We start from the raw sequence: 19,276 nt of genomic DNA, 5'->3' as shown, positions 1-19,276 counted from the left end.
TTTCGATGTACTGAGTCTAGAGCGTTCCTAAAAATAACATGTGTTTTTACTTAATAACAGGCGGTAACTGGTTTGTCTTTAGTTTTATGCGTGGAAGAGAATGATGCTATACTAAATTTACAATCAAGATGCAGTAGAAATAAACAAACCAAGACACGTTAAATGCTTCTAGGAGCACTTCCGAATCATAATTTACAATGTGTATAAGTTGTAAATCCCAAATCATGATTTTAAAAGTTTATACATTGTAAATTATGATTCAGGAGTGCTCCTAGTAGCATTTAACGTGTCTTGGTTTGTTTATTTCTACTGCATCTTGAATGTAAATTTAGTATAGATAAAAAGTATGTGTTTTATCTCGCCAGGTATTAATGACGCCCGGGCAAAGAAACGTGGACTCGACTATAAAAATATTATTTACTATTTACGTACCTGTTGGTTTTGTGATGAAGGACCACTAGGCGGCACTTGATAGATCTCCGGCGGATTGGGAGGTGGATAGTACTGTGTGAGGTATCTTCTTATGGGGTACTTATGGTGGACATAAGGATTGGGCGAATAGCACATGTCGTGATGTGAATAAGGCGAGTTAGGCGGTGGTGTTGGATAGGGGTACGAATGAGGAGGGTATGAATAGGAATAGCCGGGATACTGTTGGTACCTATAAGCTGCAGGCGGGTGTGATGGAGGTGGTACGCTGTCTTTCGCCGTGGTTACTGACGTAATTATCACCTGGAACAAAATTAAAGAATAAGTTGAAAGGTTTTTAGATTATAAAAAAATAGTTATTTTAAATTGTTGTAACATGATCACTGTAAACTGGATCATTGTTTTTAATACTAAAATTTTACTATCACTTTCTCAAAATTTCAGACATAGGTACGGTACGGTACATAGGTACGGTACGGTACGAAAATCATTAGTATTTCCGATCAACCCTGTATTCTAAATCCGCTTAAGAGATTGTAATGTGTATTGCGTAATTTGTTAGTTGCGCGATGTTTTGTTGAAAGGTTATTTAGTTTTTCGTTTCTCACAATATTAGAACGTTTTTCGGTAAAAATGTTTATATTAATTAGGACGGACAAAGGGATCTTGGCCATAAATTGTTCGATAAGGAATCCGTAATTATTTTTAGCGACAGAGAGTCTGTCTTTATTTTACAGCCGATAAAAGAGATAAAGTGGTTCTGAGTTTGATCAACAAGTCCAGATGTTGTTTAAGCTGAATCAGTGGTTTTCATGGGAAAAAGGTTGTACGAACTACTAAAATCCGTTTTGTTTATTACTTTTATGATTGGATGTTTTGTTTTTGGTGTACGTAGGGGGGTTTAACCCAGAACGTATTTTGCAGTTCTAATTGATCGAGATTTTAATTAAGGAAGTGCCGTGAGTCTATAATTGGTTGATTGAGAAATATTGGTAGGAAATGGGATAGTTTTGGAAGAGGCGTTTTGTTTCTGCGGAGATTGAGAGAAGTCAAGTTGGAGCCGTTGATTGAAGTCAAGTTGGAGCCGTTGAGGATTCAAGTTTTGGAATCAAGAGAGGTCAGTTGAAGTTCCTAGAGCCTCGGAGGGCCGCTAAAGGCGGTTCCCATTGAGTTTAAGTATATTTTAGTGAACTTCTTGTTCAATTTTAATGCAGAAAGAAGTCTTTGTGTTAGTAGTGAAGTTAAGTGTTCTTCAACGGTCTGAATACTAGACCATCATGGTCTAATCAAGTCGTGGACCACCGCGTTTCCGCCGCATTTAGGCAAACGCGATATTTCATACCAGTCGGTATACCTAATCTCTTCGCACGCAGTCAGAAGTTATTTAGAGTTTTTTGTTAGCAGTTTCTAACATTGCCGTAAAAGCCTGAAGCAGTTTTTGCCTTTTTTGATCCAGTTTAATATACTGAAGAAATAATAAGTTTCTTCAATGTTTTGTTCGAGCAGTGCCAATTTGTTTTAATGAAAATAATTGCTGAAAGTTTCATAAAAGAAACTATGGATAGCAGATGTAACTGTGTCTTGGAGTTTGAAAATCAACCATGAGAAGATGCAGGACTATGTACAAGGTAATTTTTTTGTAAACTTTTTATTTTTTTGGTAAACAGGATCTCTTGTTTTTGTAAATCTGCAAGAGATCACAGTTTCTGTTCAATTTTATTTTATTTCAATAAATACTGTCTGATTCATTGCATATTATTTTATTATTGTCCTTTTCCCTTTCTCTTGTTTCTTAAGTACAGCAATAATCGGCTACGTAAAGACATAAGGTAAGTTACGCTTATTTGCATTCGTTTAAAAATATAATATGTATTTTGTAATGACTATGTTTTTGTTAATTTTTGTGTTGAGCTATCTTTTTTTAATGTTTCTATTTTTGTATATGTTTGGTTCCCAATTATGGAAACCAGTGGCGCCCAATATTTTATTTCTATTTGATTTTCTATTTTTTCTATTTCTAAGCTAATAAGAGAATATCAGTAACACCCCGCTAAGCCCCACCCCATATATTTTCCGTACTGAGCAACCGTGGACATGTCCTTCAAATTTTGTAACGTTATCATCCCCTTCCATGACATGCCAACATCTTGTCAATTCTATTTACATTATTCCTATAGGGTGAAATTCGTCGTTACAAGGTATGTGTTTAAATTATCTTGATTATTGCTTGTTTGTGGATTGAGCATATTATCACTATAAATGATATTGTTAATATTTATCTGAAAGGATTTCTGGTCCTTTTTTTACCAATTCTATAGGGGTATTTCCAGGTCCTTAAGCTTCTCCATTTTATATTTCCTGTAGGATTTCTCATATCTCATCGCTCTTTATTGGCATTACCTTATCTTCTTCTTCTAGTTCCATGACCGTTATCGATCGTTGGTTATCATGTTGACTACCATATTCGCTATCGTAACTTTATTGACAGTAGCTCTAAATAATGATGTAGTCGATTTTCCATACCATTGCCTTAGATTTTTCAGCCACGATGACCATCTTATACCAGGACGACGTTTTCCTTGGATCTTTCCCTGAATGATCAGATGCAAAAGATCATATTTTTCAGGGTGTCTCATAATGTGACCGAAGTATTCCAGCTTCCGTCTCTTTATTACATTGACCAGTTGTGTTGTTTGGTTAAGTCGTCTAAGGACATCCTCATTTCTAACTCTGTCCACCCAGCTTATTTTTACTAGTCGTCTGTATAACCACATCTCAAAGGCTGTCAAGCTTGCTGGGAAAGGCACCCTCTAACCCCGCGTACCATCCCTTAATTTTTTTTAATTACTTCCCCATTTTTTTATTTGGATTCTTATCTTTGTACTGATTTCAAAAATGTATAACACATGATGCTTATAGTGAGAGTTTATGAGAAAAATAAATACAAAAGCAAGAAAACTGGATTGAAAAAAAATTATTTTTTTAACTATTTTATTACAAACATTTAGAATGAACATTTCACTACCAAAAATGTTTACAATAAAATTGTTCAAAACGACTACCATTCACCTCCATACAGTAGTATATTCTAATAAATGGCAGACATTTTGAACAATAAATTATTATTGTATAAATTTTTGGTAGTGAAATGTTCATTCTAAATGTTTGTAATAAAATTGTTTAAAAAATAATTTTTTCTATGGATGCTATACAATATGCAACTTCTCTCACTACTTACATACATTTAAAACGAACAATTTCTCAGGGTGTGAGAAAAGTCGACCATTGCAGTGAGAAATATTTTTTCTCACGGGTTCCATACGTAGAATCGCTGTTTCCATGGTAACATGAACAATACAAACACAAATATATTTGTCAAATAAAATGTGTCAAATCAAAACTTCGAGGAATTACCTATCAAAACTGTTCAAATATAACTGGTAACTATAATTTTAAATAAATAAAAGTACACACACCGGCAAAATTAGCCGAACACCTTAAAAATGGGACATGTTTGATGTCTTGAATTTCCAAAACCACTGGTCCGATTTGAGTGATTCTTTTAGTATGTTATAGCCTTATTATTTAAGAATATCGCTGTAATAATATTGGTGCTAGACAGGTAAATATCATTTTATACCGGGTGTACCAATCATACTGTGTTTTTTTCTTAAAGTTTGGAACACCCTGTGGAATATTCTAGCATATGTAAAATATTAAAATTAATACTCGATTGTAGACTTAGGCTTTCTTAACATTTTCCTTTTTGATTCATTTACTTATGTAAGATAATAAAAAAGTTATGTGCGTTAACAACTATCCATGTTTTTCATCAATAAATCCTCATAGTAGGGGAGGAAAGTATACTAAATTTGAAGTTACTCGAGCATTATGGGGACCTATTGGATTGTGAAGGGTATGTGCTAAAATCAGAAAAAAGGTTAAGTTAAGTAAGGTTTTCCATAAAGTGGGGGACTTTTCATTTTTTAATTTAATTTTCCATTTGAAACAATCATTTTTCTCCGATTATAGCTATCTATCCATAATTCGAAATAATGTGTCGAATAAAAGTTTCTTATTTTTACGTAAAAAATCCAAATCTGAAATAAAAATTGGGGGCTCATATTTGACATTTTAAATTAAATCCCCCACCCCACCTCCGTGGGGGCTCGTGACACCCCACGGAGAGGGGTAGGGGGTAAATTAAAAATTTTAAATACGAACCCTGCCATATTTCGCGAAATGAACATCAGATGGTAAAACTGCAAAATACACCTATTCAATATTTTTCAAAAATCCACCGAATGTTACCAAACACGACCTCCCACGGAGGTGGGGTGGGGGGTTACTTTAAAATATTAAATAGGAGCCCCCAATTTTTATTGTAGATTTGGATCCTTGACGTAAAAATAAGCAACTTTTATTGGCAACATTGTTTCCAATTATGGATAGATATACCCTATACCTAATCGGAAAAAACGATTGGTGGAAATGGAAAATTAAATTAAAAAATGGAGAGTCCCATACTTTATGGAAAACTTAACTTCACTTTTTTTGGTTTTAGCACCCACTCTTCACAATGAAATAGGTCCCCATAACGCTCGAGTAACTGCAAATTTAGCATACTTTCCTCCCCTACTATGAGGATTTATTGATAAAATGCATGGCTAGTTGTTAAAGCACATAACTTTTTTATTTTACAACATAAGCAAATGAATCAAAAAATAAAATGTTAAGAAAGCCTAAGTCTACAATCGAGTTTTAATTCTAATATTTTATATGTGCTAGAATATTCCACAGGGTGTTCCGAACTTTAAGAAACAAACACAGTATGATTGTAACACCCGGTATAAAATGACATTTATCTGTCTAGCAACAATATTATTACACCGATATTCTTAACTAATAAGGCTATAAGTTATTAAAAGAATCACTCAAATCGGACAACAGGATTAGGAGATTCGAGACATCAAACATGTCCCATTTTTAAGGTGTTCGGCTAATTTTGCCGGTGTGTGTATATAAATATTAAGAATATTAAATACCTACATATGTATATAATATGTATTTTATTTCAATTTTGGCATATAATCTACATAATAGCACCTAAATTATTTAATTTTGAAGATTGGACTCTTGACAAAAACGCATCCATAGAAAAAGTACAGTGTACAACACGTGAGAAAACGACATATTTCTCCCTCGCTTGATTTGCGGCACTCGCCTCGTACCTCGGCTCGTGCTAACAAACTTCTGCGCTCTTGAGAAATATGTCTTTTTTTCTCTTTTGTTGTACAATATACAATATTTTCAATCCAATTTGTTTGCTTTTGTATTTATTTTTCTCATAAACTAATCACTATATATAGCATCATGTGTTACAAACTTTTGAAATCAGTACAACGAGGAGAATTCAAATATCAAATAAAAAAAGGTGGTATTATGTAATTTAAAAAGAATTAATGGATGGTACGGGGGATGAGAGGGTGCCTTTCCCAACAAGCTTAAATATGGCATAATTTCTCCCTTCAAATATTATTTGACGTGTTTTTGCGCTCTTCCTAAAAATCGGTGGTTCAAAAGTTATTTAAGGTGGATAGTTTTATCTGAAAAGCACTGTAGATTATATTCTATAAACCGGTGCCGCCCAAAATCTCGACAGCCAAAATCCCGACAGCCAAAATCCCGACGGCCAAAACACCGACACGCCAGAATCCCGACACGCCAGAATCCCGACAGGCCAAAATTCCGACATGCAACAATCCTCGCATAAGTAAAAATTCCGACTTTTTGTTTAATACTTTTAATACAAATTTTTTTTGTTTAGTAACAAAAAATAAAAAACAGATGGCCATAAACAAAAAACAAGAAATAAATGTAATTATATGTTAAAAAGAAACTAATCAAACCTGTAGACCCGAATTAAACAGTGAAACACCACCACAAACCGCTCATTCTAAAAAGTTTTAACAGTCTGCTGTTATCGCTCGAGTAATTTAAAAGCTTCCCTAACAAGATTAATTAATAATTATTGAGAACTAAAAGCTTAATAATTAATTATTAGTTTGTTGTTACAAACTCTAACGGGAATATTTGTGCATCAACTAATATACAAAAATTTATTAAAGAATGTTGGATGCATTCAACTAAACATATTTGGAATTTAAGCATATTTGTAGGGATTTTTCAGATAACAATTTTGTTTTGTCTTTCATTACTGTATCTCTTTTATCATTTTCGAGTTACAAAGAGAAAGGAAGATTATTTTTTTCAAAAACTGTTCATTTTAAACTTGTCCAACTTTTTGAACACAGAAATAACACTATAATAAAAGGGATTCTAGAAGGAAAATATATTAGCAGCAATATACCCTTATAATCGACCATTTCTCTGTTAGTTTAAGTTGAATACACCGATTTGAGCATGCACCAAAAAAAATCTCTTTTCACCTACCATAACCATATCTCTTTTTGTATTATAGCTAGAAGATTTATGAAACAATGAATCTCTTTGGTTTTTCGTAAGCTACAAAAATGTTTTATTTAGTTTTTTTAAAAACCGTCCGAAAAGGTGATATTTTTCAAGGAAATTGGCAAATTTTCAACCCTGAATAACTCAAAAAGTATCAAGTTTTCAAAAAAAAATTTTATAACAGTGTTTGCTTAGAATTAGGTTCTCTAGCCACTTAAGTGGTTATTTTGACCAAAAAAATTTCCACCCCCGAGAAGGGGTGGGAACCACCCCTAAGATAAAAGCGCACATCGGCATAGGGAAGACTTTGAATTAATAGAAAAGTAGAGGTTATTCCCAAAATTTTATTAAAATCCATAGAGTAGGATAGAATTCGGATGAATCCTGTTATTGTTCTCATTTACTGGCGTATGATTCAATACCGCATAATTGCGGGGTACAAAAGTTTATCGATGTTGATAAAAGTTATAATAGAATTCACTAAAGAAATGTATCAACGCTGTGCGAACCCCAAAATATACTAACTTTTAACAATTAATTAACACTTTAACCCGATTGAGTCAGGAGAGCCATAAAATGACGTCATGTTAAAACAGAAAACTGGGGATCGATCTTAATTAAAAATAAGTAGCTTTACTTAATTAGAAATTCATTATTTTATCTTTTCATTTAAAGTTTATTCAAACATAAAAGTTTAATCATCCCTCTAATATTTAAAGTTTAAATGAAAAGGCCCACGCATTGCGAATACACCTACGTTTAAAACACCACTAACTGTATATATGTCAATTCTGTAAATTTACTGGAAATTTCTAGCTTAAAAGGAGTTAATGGCACCAATAAAATCTCGAAATGTCCAAGTATAATACATATATCTCGATAAGTAAGACCATATAGACAATAATATACAAAATTAAACTCAAATACCAAGATTTCTATTTGAAAGCTTTAACAGTTTCTAAGCATAAAACAAACAAATTGCCTCGAAAAATAATGTGAGAATTTCGAAATAAAATACTAATAGTAGAGGATCCGATATAAAGATCGACCTGCACCGATCTTAACGGATAAAAATTATTTGATACGTATTTTAGTATGTTACAAATTATATAAAAGCAAGGGGTGTCCGTTCTAATTGTTGTGATTATAATAATTACTTAATAATTAAAAAATCTTTTTTTATAAATAAAAAAAAATTTCGACCCGGGTAGATTTTATTTCAGATTTTTTAGATCATTCTAAACAAAAAAGGTTTTTTGTAATTTTTTCTTGCGTTGATCGTTTTCGAGTTATAAACCATTTAAAACTGAAAAAAGAACGAAAGGACGATTTTCAAGAATCAAAAACACAAGTAGAAAATATTATTTTTGTAATAATCAAGTACCTGTATTCAAGCTGAGACCTTCTTCTATCAGGTACCGATAAGAATTTTTGCCATGTTTAATTCTAAAATATATTTTTTTAATTGTTAATGAGGATGGTTCCTTATAGTCCAAGGCGCATCTGTTTTGAGATGGACGTTGAGAGGCGACTCAAATTTTTTTGCAGAAATTGCTTGAAAATAAATCAAATAATAATATTTGAGTTATCCTCCCTCTCAAAAAGGTCCGGAACATTGTTTAAATAATCAAAATGTCAAAAATTGAAGGAAAAATTCGATTTTTTCTTCGTTTTTTGATTATAACTTTAAAAGTATTCATTTCCGAGAAAAGTTTTACTGACATAAAAGTTGCGTAATTAAATTTCCTACAATATAGAATTGGTTAAAAATTTAAAGAAATAGTCACCCTAGTTGCAAAATAGCAATAATTGCGAAAAAACCATACAAAAACAAGTATTCGCATTTTACGTTTTTCAACCATTTATGCTACACTTAGGACCTTCATATTTCACCCAGAAAAACTTTATGATACAGTAAAACAATACTGTAAATTTCATTAAGATCGGTTTAATAGATTTTGCAAAATAAATTTTGCAATCCAGCTTTCGCAAAAAAAATTCATTTTTTCAAAATGTTACAGGACTGAAAATAAATCAGATAGCAAGTTGAAATTTTTTTTGCTTATAGAAGTACCTTTCATTTGCAATTTTCAAAATTAAAATCGATTAATTACCACGGCGTCAGAAAATTTTTGAAATAAATAATAATTTTTGGTGCTACGCGCAGGACAGCGGTGTTCGATTCACACAAGTTGATTTCCACCAAAATTTCTTCCAATCTTTATCTAATATATTATTTTCTTACTCTATATTTTGTTGTATTTTAATATTTTAATTCCACAAAAATCAAACTAATTTTATTATTGTTTGTGAAATATTGTTTAAACAATTGCATATGTTTAAGAATAATAAACTTTTATTATTTAAGTTAAAATATATGAACAAAGAAAGTTTTTGCTAATAAAAGTGTTATTTCAAAGGATAGAGTATGTGTTTTTATTTTGCAATAAACAAATTTATTTATTTATATCGAAATGTAATAAAAATTAAAATGTATCAATCATTATCAAAGGTCATTGGAATGCCCAATCAGAGCAAACTATCCGCTGTCCTGCGCGTAGCACCAATAATTAATGTTTATTTAAAAAAATTTCTGACGCCGTGGTGTTTATCAATTTTAATTTTGCAAAATTGCAAATGAAAGGTACAGTACACTTTTATACGCAAAAAAAATTTTCAACTTGCTATCTGCTTTATTTTCAATCCTGTAACATTTTGAAAAAATGAATTTTTTTTACGAAAGCTGGATTGCAAAAATTATTTTGCAAAATCTATTAAACCGATCTTAATGAAATTTACCTTATTGTTTTACTGTATCATAAAGTTTTTTAGGGTGAAATATGAAGGTCCTAAGTGTAGCATATACCTTTTTGATCAATGTCAAATAAACGTCAAATTGAAAGGCAGTTTATTTAGAAGTTCTCCTAAAAATTATTAATTTTTAAGGTTTTTTCTTAACTTTTTGAGTATTACGAGTAGTATAAAGAAGTACTAAACCAGTGATCTGTAAGAAAGTGTGAAATTTAGCGCCTAGAAGTTAAATTTCAGAAAACAAATAATATGGAAGGTATACCACCCGAACCTCCAGATAAAGGTAAATTTTATGTAGAAATGGAAGGAGATGGGATGATGGAATATGAGGAATTAAATAAAAATAACAATAGAGTAAATAATAAGGTAACAAACAAACAAAACCAAACAAGTAGTACTATTGAGGTAAGTAACAAATTTAGTTGCAATAACGATGAAAATTTGACAAATTTAAATCAAACAGATAAGTCAGGTAAGCAAAATTTAAATAAAGTAATAAATTTAAGATTAAAACATAGATATCAATTTGGAGATAATGCACCTTATATAGTACACATAGAAAATAAAAACGGTAACATTGGTCGATTACACAGGATCGGCACGGCCCGTTTGATTTTAAGTGCAGTTCCTGAAATTGAAAATAATATCACACAAATTACAGTAGTTGGTAGAAATAAAATCAAGGTAGAACTAAATAATTTTGCTAGTGCTAATAAATTAATTGATTCTCAAATTCTTAAAAGCAAAGAGTATGAGGCATATATTCCAACGTTTTTTACTCAAAAGAAAGGTGTTATAAAATTGGTAGATAAAGAGATAGAAGATAATGATTTATTATCATTAATTAAACCTAGATTTGGAATTAAATTCGAAGTATTACATGTAAAAAGAATTATGCGGAAAGTGATTCAAGATAATGGTAATACTAATTATGTAAAAACAGGAACCGTAATTGTCACTTTTAAAGGTCAGTCTATACCAAAAAATGTAATAATAGAAAAAATGATATACGAGGTGGAAAATTATACACCCAGAATAATCCAATGTTTAAAGTGTTTGAGATTTGGGCATATAAGTGCCCAATGTAGAGGAAAAGATAGGTGTGAAAGATGTGGCGAAGAACACAACAAATCTAATTGTTCCAATCCGAATAATTTACTTTGTGTATTGTGCAAAGGAAAACACAGCGCTACTGACAAGGGAGCAGATTGTACAGAAAGACAAAAACAGGAATATATTAAAAAAATTATGAATAATGAAAATATAACATATTATGAAGCTAATAATAAATATAAAAAATGTTATTCAACAGTAAGTAAAGACCAAGAAAATACTTCAAATAAATATACAATATCTAAACGAAAAAGATCAAGTAGTATTGATTCTAGTAGTGTAGATAAAGAAACAATGGAAGCACGCAGAAAAATTTTGCAAACACCAAGAATACAAAGTCAGCCTTGTTATAATTTTAATAATCCCATTTATTCTAACACAACACAAACACAAAACGATAATCAAAATAATATAGGAGAAATAATAGTAAACTTTATTTCAGCAACATTAAATCAAATTAATCACAATTTAGATAAAAAAACGTTGGAATTATTAAAAAACAATATTTCACAATTATTATTACCTCGTGATGGCTAACGTTTCATTTCTTCAATGGAATGCGAGATCAATTAAAACAAATAAGGGTTATTTAGAAAAATTCTTGTATGACAATAAAATAGATATAGGATTAATATCAGAAACTTGGTTAAAAAAAAGTAATTTTATTAACTTTACTGGTTATAATGTCTTTAGGAATGATAGAGATGATGGATATGGTGGAGTAGCCATCCTTTTGAAAAAATTAATAAAATTTTACAACAGTCCTACTTTTCACCAAATTAATGACATAATGTGCAATAGCATATCAATTAAAATTCAATCCGGAAAAAAGTTAAACATTTATTCAATATACGTAAAACCAAATCTTAAAATCACTCTAAATGAATGGAAAAAGTTTTTTAATAGTCTAGAGAAGCCTTTTATAATTGGTGGTGATTTTAATAGCCACAATTATGTTTGGGGTTGTAGTACTGTAGATACTATAGGAAAAAATCTGTTAGAAGCTATTGAGGACTGTAATCTTGTAATTTTAAATAATGGTAAAGAAACTTTGATGCGTAGACCGAATAGCAATAATAAATCTGCAATAGATCTTACAATATGCTCAGCAAATATTAGTCATTTTTTCGATTGGGATGTTGTGGACGAGACATTAGGATCAAATCATTTTGCTATTATTATTAAGTCAAATATTAATGTTAATAAAGCGGAATGTGTAAATACAAAATTCCAATGGAACATAAATAAAGCGGATTGGTCTCTTTTCTCTTCTATCACTGATAATTTCATGGAAATAGATAATAATTTAAATTACCAACAATTTTTAAATAAATTAAACGAATATTGTAAGATATGTATACCGGAGAAGAGAACAGGGATTAATCCAAGATTTAGAAAAACTTGGTGGAATGACAATTGTAAAAAGGTAATAGAAGAACAAAAACTAGCTTTACGCAAGTTTAAACTACAGTCTAATATACAAAATTATATAAATTATAATAAATGTGTAGCGAAAACCAAAAAAGTTGTATTAGAGAGTAAGCGTAATGCATGGAGAAATTTTTGTAAAACTTTAAACAAAAATACACCAATTAAAGATATGTGGAATCAAGCCAAACGATTACAAAACATTTTTAAACCACAAGTAAATCCAGTGACTGAAGGAGAATGGGTTGAGGAGTTTTTAAGAAAATTATGTCCAGATAATATATTTTCAAAAATTAATGTAATGGAAAGAAAAAACTCTATGCATCCACTTTCAATTCCATTTAGTTTCTGTGAATTAGAAATAAGCCTTAAGAATAAGAAAAATACTTCTCCAGGAATAGATAATGTACATTATATTATGTTGGCCAATTTACATCAAAAAGGGAAAGAAACACTATTAAATTTTTTTAATCAAATATGGTTATCAGAAGATATTCCAGATAACTGGAGAGAGTACCGGGTGATTCCTATTCTCAAAACAAATCGGAATCCTGATTCAGCAGAATCTTATAGAGGTATTTCATTGAGCTCCTGCATAACAAAAACACTGGAAAGAATGATAAAACTTAGGCTCGAAAGTTGGCTAGAAAAAAACAATAAATTATCACAAACACAATTTGGATTTCGAAAAAATCATTCTACTGTGGAAGCTGTGAGTCATTTGGTAACAGATATAAATTTAGCGTTTACGAAAAATTCTTCAGTAATCGCTCTTTTATTAGATGTTGAAGCAGCATACGACAACGTTAATTTAAATATACTATATAACAAAATGATACAAATAGGTCTGCCAGAATGCTTCTGTCAAAAAATAATAAAATTGTATGACTGTAGAAAAATTTATATATCGGTAAATAATAACACATTTGGTCCAAGAGTAGCGATGGGTGGTTTACCTCAAGGAGGAATATTAAGCCCTTTGTTATATTTAATTTACACTTCTGATATAGAAAAAAATTTAAACTCAACAAAAATTTTACAATTTGCAGATGATATAGTTATTTATCAAGAAAACATTAAAATAGAAAATGCAGTCAAATCCATTGAAGAAGGAGACAAACATATTAAAATATGGAGTGAATTACATGGACTAAATATATCTGATTCCAAAACCAAATTATGTATTTTTACAAGAAAACGAAAAGAAATACCCAATCACATCTTAATAAACAATATATCCTATCCTGTACAAAGTTATGTTAAATATTTGGGTATTACTCTGGATAGACAGCTTCTCTGGAAAGAACATATAGACAATATAGTTAAAAAAACAGAAAAAGGAATAAACCTTCTTCGATTCGTATCACACTTACGTTGGGGAGCAGATCCAAATATTTCTTTGTTGTTATTTAAAAATAATATAAGAGCTATATTCGACTACGGATCAATATTATACAGTGACGCATCACAGTGTCATTTAAATAAAATAGACAAAATCATTAATAAATCCCTTAGATTGTGTATAGGAGCCCTAAGAAGTACACCGATAAATAATCTACAAGTTGAATGCTGTGAAATGCCGATGGATATAAGACGAAAAAAACTTGGCATCAACCTTTTAGTTAGATTGTATGAAAAAAAGGCAAGTTTAATTTCCAAAATACATCAACTGTTTTTAGCAGACTTGACAGAAAAATATTGGATAAAAAAGAAAACTCTAAATATGGTAGATTTATATTCAAAAATGACAATATATGATAAACAACTTTATAAATATGACATAAACCCAAATTATAATATTGACTTTAATAGTATGGAACAAGTTCAGGTATACTTTTTAAGGGACTATAGCAAGTTGCCTATATCTTTAAGAAAATTAGTGTTTATCTCCGACAGTTCACAAATGTTCAAAGATTATTGTATGCTATATACAGATGCATCAAAAAATATTGAAGGTGTGGGATGTGCCTATTGGGATAGCAGTAATAAAATTAGTAAAATGTTTAAACTAAATTCTATTATGAGTATATACAATACACAGCTGAATTAATAGCGATAATGGAAGCACTAAAATATTTATCTAATATAAATCATTCAAAGTTTATAATTTTTAGTGACAGTAAAAGTTCTCTTAGTAAAATTAGTGCTATAAATCCTAAATCAAAAGTGAACTACATTGAATTATATATCATAAATAAAATTAAAGAACTTCAGCAACAAGGAAAGTCTGTTAAGTTGGCATGGGTTAAAAGCCACTGTGGAATAACTGGAAATGAAATGGTAGATGAATTGGCTAAAAACGCGGTGACACAAGGAGTATTAACCCATTATCTTTGTACGCCAAAAGATATTGAATCAAATTTATTCAAAGAGATTAAGAAAGAATGGAAAGAAAGGTATATTGATGAAAACGTAAATACAGGAAACCACTACAGATCAATCAGAAACTATATAACGGATAAACCTTGGTTTTCTAAAATGGAGTCGACAAAAGATATGATAAGAACCATATGCAGAATGAGATTTGACCACTGTCTTACTCCATCATATTTATTTAAAATTAATATAGCTGATAGTCCACAATGTATTTGTGGACAGTTGGGCAATCTACAACACAAAATTTTGACCTGTTCTCTTATCTCTAATAAAGTTAATATGTTTTTAAATTCACTGTATTCTTTGACTGATGTCCACCATCCCATTAATTTAAATTATTTATTAACATTAGAAAATAATGAGTTGGTATACCGACTATTGTATAAACATATTTTAGATATTAAGCTTAAATTGTAATTGTAAAATATAGAGTAAGTATTTCTTGTAAATTGTTATATGTTAAAAGAAAAAGAAAAGAAAAGAAAAGAAAAAAAAAAGAAAAGAAATATAAAAAAAAATAATAAAATAAAAATAAAAAAAAAAAAAATAAAAAAAAAAAATAAAAAAATAAAAAAAAAATAATAAAAAAAAAAGAAAGAAAAAATATAAAAAAGATATATAAAAAAAATAGGAAAAAAAAATATAATAATTAAAAAAAATATAAAAAAAAAATATGTAGATAAAAATGAATGACGAACTTGGACAGTCCATAGTAAAATAGCTTTCGAATGAAGTAGAGGGCTAAAGAAGAATGTTGCAGTTTTTGCTGTGGAACTCTGAGAACATCATTTGGAAAAAAAAATTAATAAAAATATATATATATATATAAAATTATTAAAAAAAAAATACAAAAATAATTATTTATTAGTAGAATTGTTTGTTATATTAGTATTAGTTTTAGGATAAGATACGAAAAAATGACTAATAAAATAAAAAATAGTAAAATTGGCGAATGGATTTAGTGTCCGCAGTCATATAAACCCAAACAAACAACAACAAGTGTAGCATAAATGGTTGAAAAACGTAAAATGCGAATACTTGTTTTTGTATGTTTTTTTCACAATTATTGCTATTTTGCAACAAGGGTGACTATTTTTTAAATTTTTAATCAATTCTATATTGTAGGAAATTTAATTACGCAACTTTTGTGTCAGTACAACTTTTCTCGGAAATGAATACTTTTAAAGTTATAATCAAAAAACCAAAAAAAAAATCGAATTTTTCCTTAATTTTTTGACATTTTGATTATTTAAACAATGTTCCGGACCTTTTTGAGAGGGAGGATAACTCAAATATTATTATTTGATTCATTTTCAAGCAATTTCTGCAAAAAAATTTGAGTCAGCTCTCAACGTCCAAATGTACTAATATTTTTACAGATGCGCCCTGGTCTATTATTGGAAGACATGCAATTGGGCTGCATTAACAACTAAAAAAAGATGTTTTAAAATAAAATAACTTTAAAATACTTATCAAGAACTGATAGAATAAGGTTAGGTTAAGACAGCAGAAGTTATAGAGGAGCAAATATCGACCCAGATCATCAACATCACTAACAAGCTAACGACGAATCAAAATGTACAAAAGTAGAAATTTTAGGTTATGTTAATAATATTGTCTCGTCCATCCAGGCCTACTAGAGTAAGATTGAATATTGTAATCCATCTTCTGTATAATAGAAAAGTCCTCCTAGATATTATAAAAACTATTGAAAACATCTACCAGAACAACAAAATGGAAGTCAGAATAGATGAACAAATCAATGTAATAATGGATGAAACCATCAAAAGCATCAACAAAGGAAGACGATACAGAATGGTAAACAAAGAAGTAAAAATACTCTGTTACGCAGACGACGTAATATTGATAGCCCAAGATGAAGACAGTCTGCAAAGATTAGTCCACAGATTACTTTTTCAACAAAAATGCAAAAGACTAAGTTTTTCAACCTAATAAAAATATTTGTAAAATAAAATATTCTTAAAAGATTTTTAATTAAAAAACTTATTAGTCCATTTCCCTCCAAGGCTTCTACAATATGAAAGCCAAATGATGCTGCAGTGAAGACAAAAGGGATGGAATTCTACACTATGCAATTCACAACCCCCGTCTGCAGCTTGGTAAAGTTCCAACGGAAAATGGACCTAGTTCCTAGTTACTCTATAGGAGTAATACTAATATAAAAATAAAAATGTATACCATTTTTATTCAGTTGCAATGCGAAGCCAAAACCGTCTTAATTTTTACCTAGATTAGAGAGTGCAGCCAGCACTCTTATCGACGATTTCACCTCTTGTTAGAGGCTCTTCAGAGAATGCATAGGCTGCTTTCTCCTATCCTGGTAAAAATTTTTCGACATAGTCCCCCATTGCAACTGACGTGAAGGTAGTAGGTGCGTAGCGGCATCTGCTAAAAGAAAGACTAAGTTTTTCAACCTAATAAAAATATTTGTAAAATAAAATATTCTTAAAAGATTTTTAATTAAAAAACTTTTTTATTAGCTTTTTAAATTAAAAATCTTTTAAGAATATTTTATTTTACAAATATTTTTATTAGGTTGAAAAACTTAGTCTTTCATTTAGCAGATGCCGCTACGCACTTACTACCTTCACGTCAGTTGAAATGGGGGACTAATATGTCGAAAAGATTTTACCAGGATTAAAGAAAGCAGCCTATGCATTCTCTGAAGAGCCTAAGAGTGCTGGCTGCACTCTCTAATCTAGGTAAAAATTAAGACGGTTTTGGCTTCGCATTGCAACGGAATAAAAATGGTATACATTTTTATTTTTAAAAATATGTAAGAAACTCGAAAAGGAAGCATTTTTCGAAAAATTACAACGAAGTGATTTGGGAAATTCGGGAGATTCGTTTCTCTGTCATAAGATATTTGTTAATAATAATTTCCGGTCCAATTGGAAAAATGAAACAAAAATACATTTGAACGTTGAACAATATATAGATGCTCTGCTTGTGAGGGTAAACCGCTCGCCTATATACAGACACAATGTAAAATAAAATAAAAGAACCTTAAATATATAAAATATTGTATGTTTTCTAACAAAACGCTGAAAACTGTAAACAAATTTAATATGTTAATATTATTCTAAGTTTTATACTATTTTTATTGGGAAGTAACCACAATTCTACTTTAAAATACGTTTATTATTACGCTTAGATTTCCACTTCGGAAATCGTTCAGTAAATACATTCACTTATTACAAAATCGAACCGTTTAATTCATAAAAACAGATTAGGAGAAATTTTTAAAACAAGTATTCCTTTAAATGTTTTTCACGGAATAAAACCCGGAAAATTGGTTTGAATCAAGAAGAAATAAATACCTTTAATTCCGGTTAATTAAGAACTCACTCATTTATTAGCCCTTCAAAAGTTGTACTTTGTACCTACTTTAAACACGAAAGTTAAAACCGACCTCAATCATTTTCGTTGAAGCGGAATAAGGCACACGTGTTACAAATTTACACCTACACGGGTAAAATACCACACACTGAATACGTCAAATATATAAATCGACCGGAATAAAAGATTAAAAGGGAGTTAAGAGAGGTAAAAACCTTAACTGTAAATGTCAACTTGAATTATCAAGTTTGAGTTCACACATAAAATTGAAACACACCTCTAATATTTTAAGTTTAAATAAATAAAAGCCCACGCATTGCAAATATACATACACCTACGTTTAAAACACCACCAACTATATATGTCAATTCTGGAAATTTACTGGAAATTTCTGGCTTAAAAGGGAGTTAATGGCACCAATAAAATCTCGAAATGTCAAAGTGTAATATATCTAGATAAGCAACACAATACAGACAATATACAAAATAAATACCAATGAAACTCAAATACCAAGATTTTGATTTGAAAGTTTCTACAGTTTCTAAGCATACAATTGCGTGAAAAATAACGTGAACAACTAGACAAAAACATTCGACATATACTAAGGTTATAACATTTAAAATTTACAAGATCGTGTTAACATTTACCTTGATATATTCAAAGAGTACACTCTATTTGGCTCATTGGATTTTGTGAAAATGCTAAAACCGGTTTATTTTCATTTCAAAGAGGATATCTTTGAACGACCCACTCCTTTCTAGTACCACAAACCTTTAAAATTTTAAATAGGGAATATACCATGGTTCCGTCCCACTACACTCTACATACATTTCTATTTTATATTTTGATTAAGTATTTTATTCTTATTCATTTTTATATTTAGTTTAAATTAACGTGAGTGTATGTCTTTGCTACGTTACCAAATACGGTCCTGTAGATACTGTCCCTAAAGCACTTAAGGGACGCTGCTAGTTTCCAAAGCGTTCAAATACGACCAATAATGTATTAGGCGTCATAAGTGGAAGAACACAGTTTTAAACCCATTCAAAAGTACAAGAAAAGCAGCTCAATTGCATCCCAGTCGACTGGAGAAGAAGACGATTCATCATCAAAAGATACCGTAACATATATATACATGTACACACAGTCAATTAATTGATTAATATTGCGTATAAACTTATTTCTCCCTAATATACATATAAACTATTAAATATATTATCTTATTTTTAACTTCTAGTTAATAGAATATAACACCATTTGTGGTACATCATTAGACGGTACTTCCCTG

The 19,276-nt window shown here is 30.1% G+C and overlaps 1 protein-coding gene across 1 annotated transcript in view; it reads right to left on the bottom strand.

The window, feature by feature from the left end:
• Window positions 1–19,276, bottom strand: part of LOC114328361 (titin) — a 609,684-nt gene that overhangs the window by 125,321 nt on the left and 465,087 nt on the right. The window contains exon 6 of the mRNA XM_028277195.2: window positions 433–732. Within this exon, the coding sequence (XP_028132996.1) occupies window positions 433–732 (300 nt within the window). The remainder of the gene's footprint in view (window positions 1–432; window positions 733–19,276) is intronic.

This window comes from Diabrotica virgifera, chromosome 6 (genome assembly GCF_917563875.1).
Source record: "Diabrotica virgifera virgifera chromosome 6, PGI_DIABVI_V3a".
Classification (NCBI taxonomy): Eukaryota; Metazoa; Arthropoda; class Insecta; order Coleoptera; family Chrysomelidae; genus Diabrotica; species Diabrotica virgifera.
The sequence above is the reverse complement of the archived record's forward strand: the minus strand, read 5'-3'. Positions and strand labels throughout refer to the sequence as shown.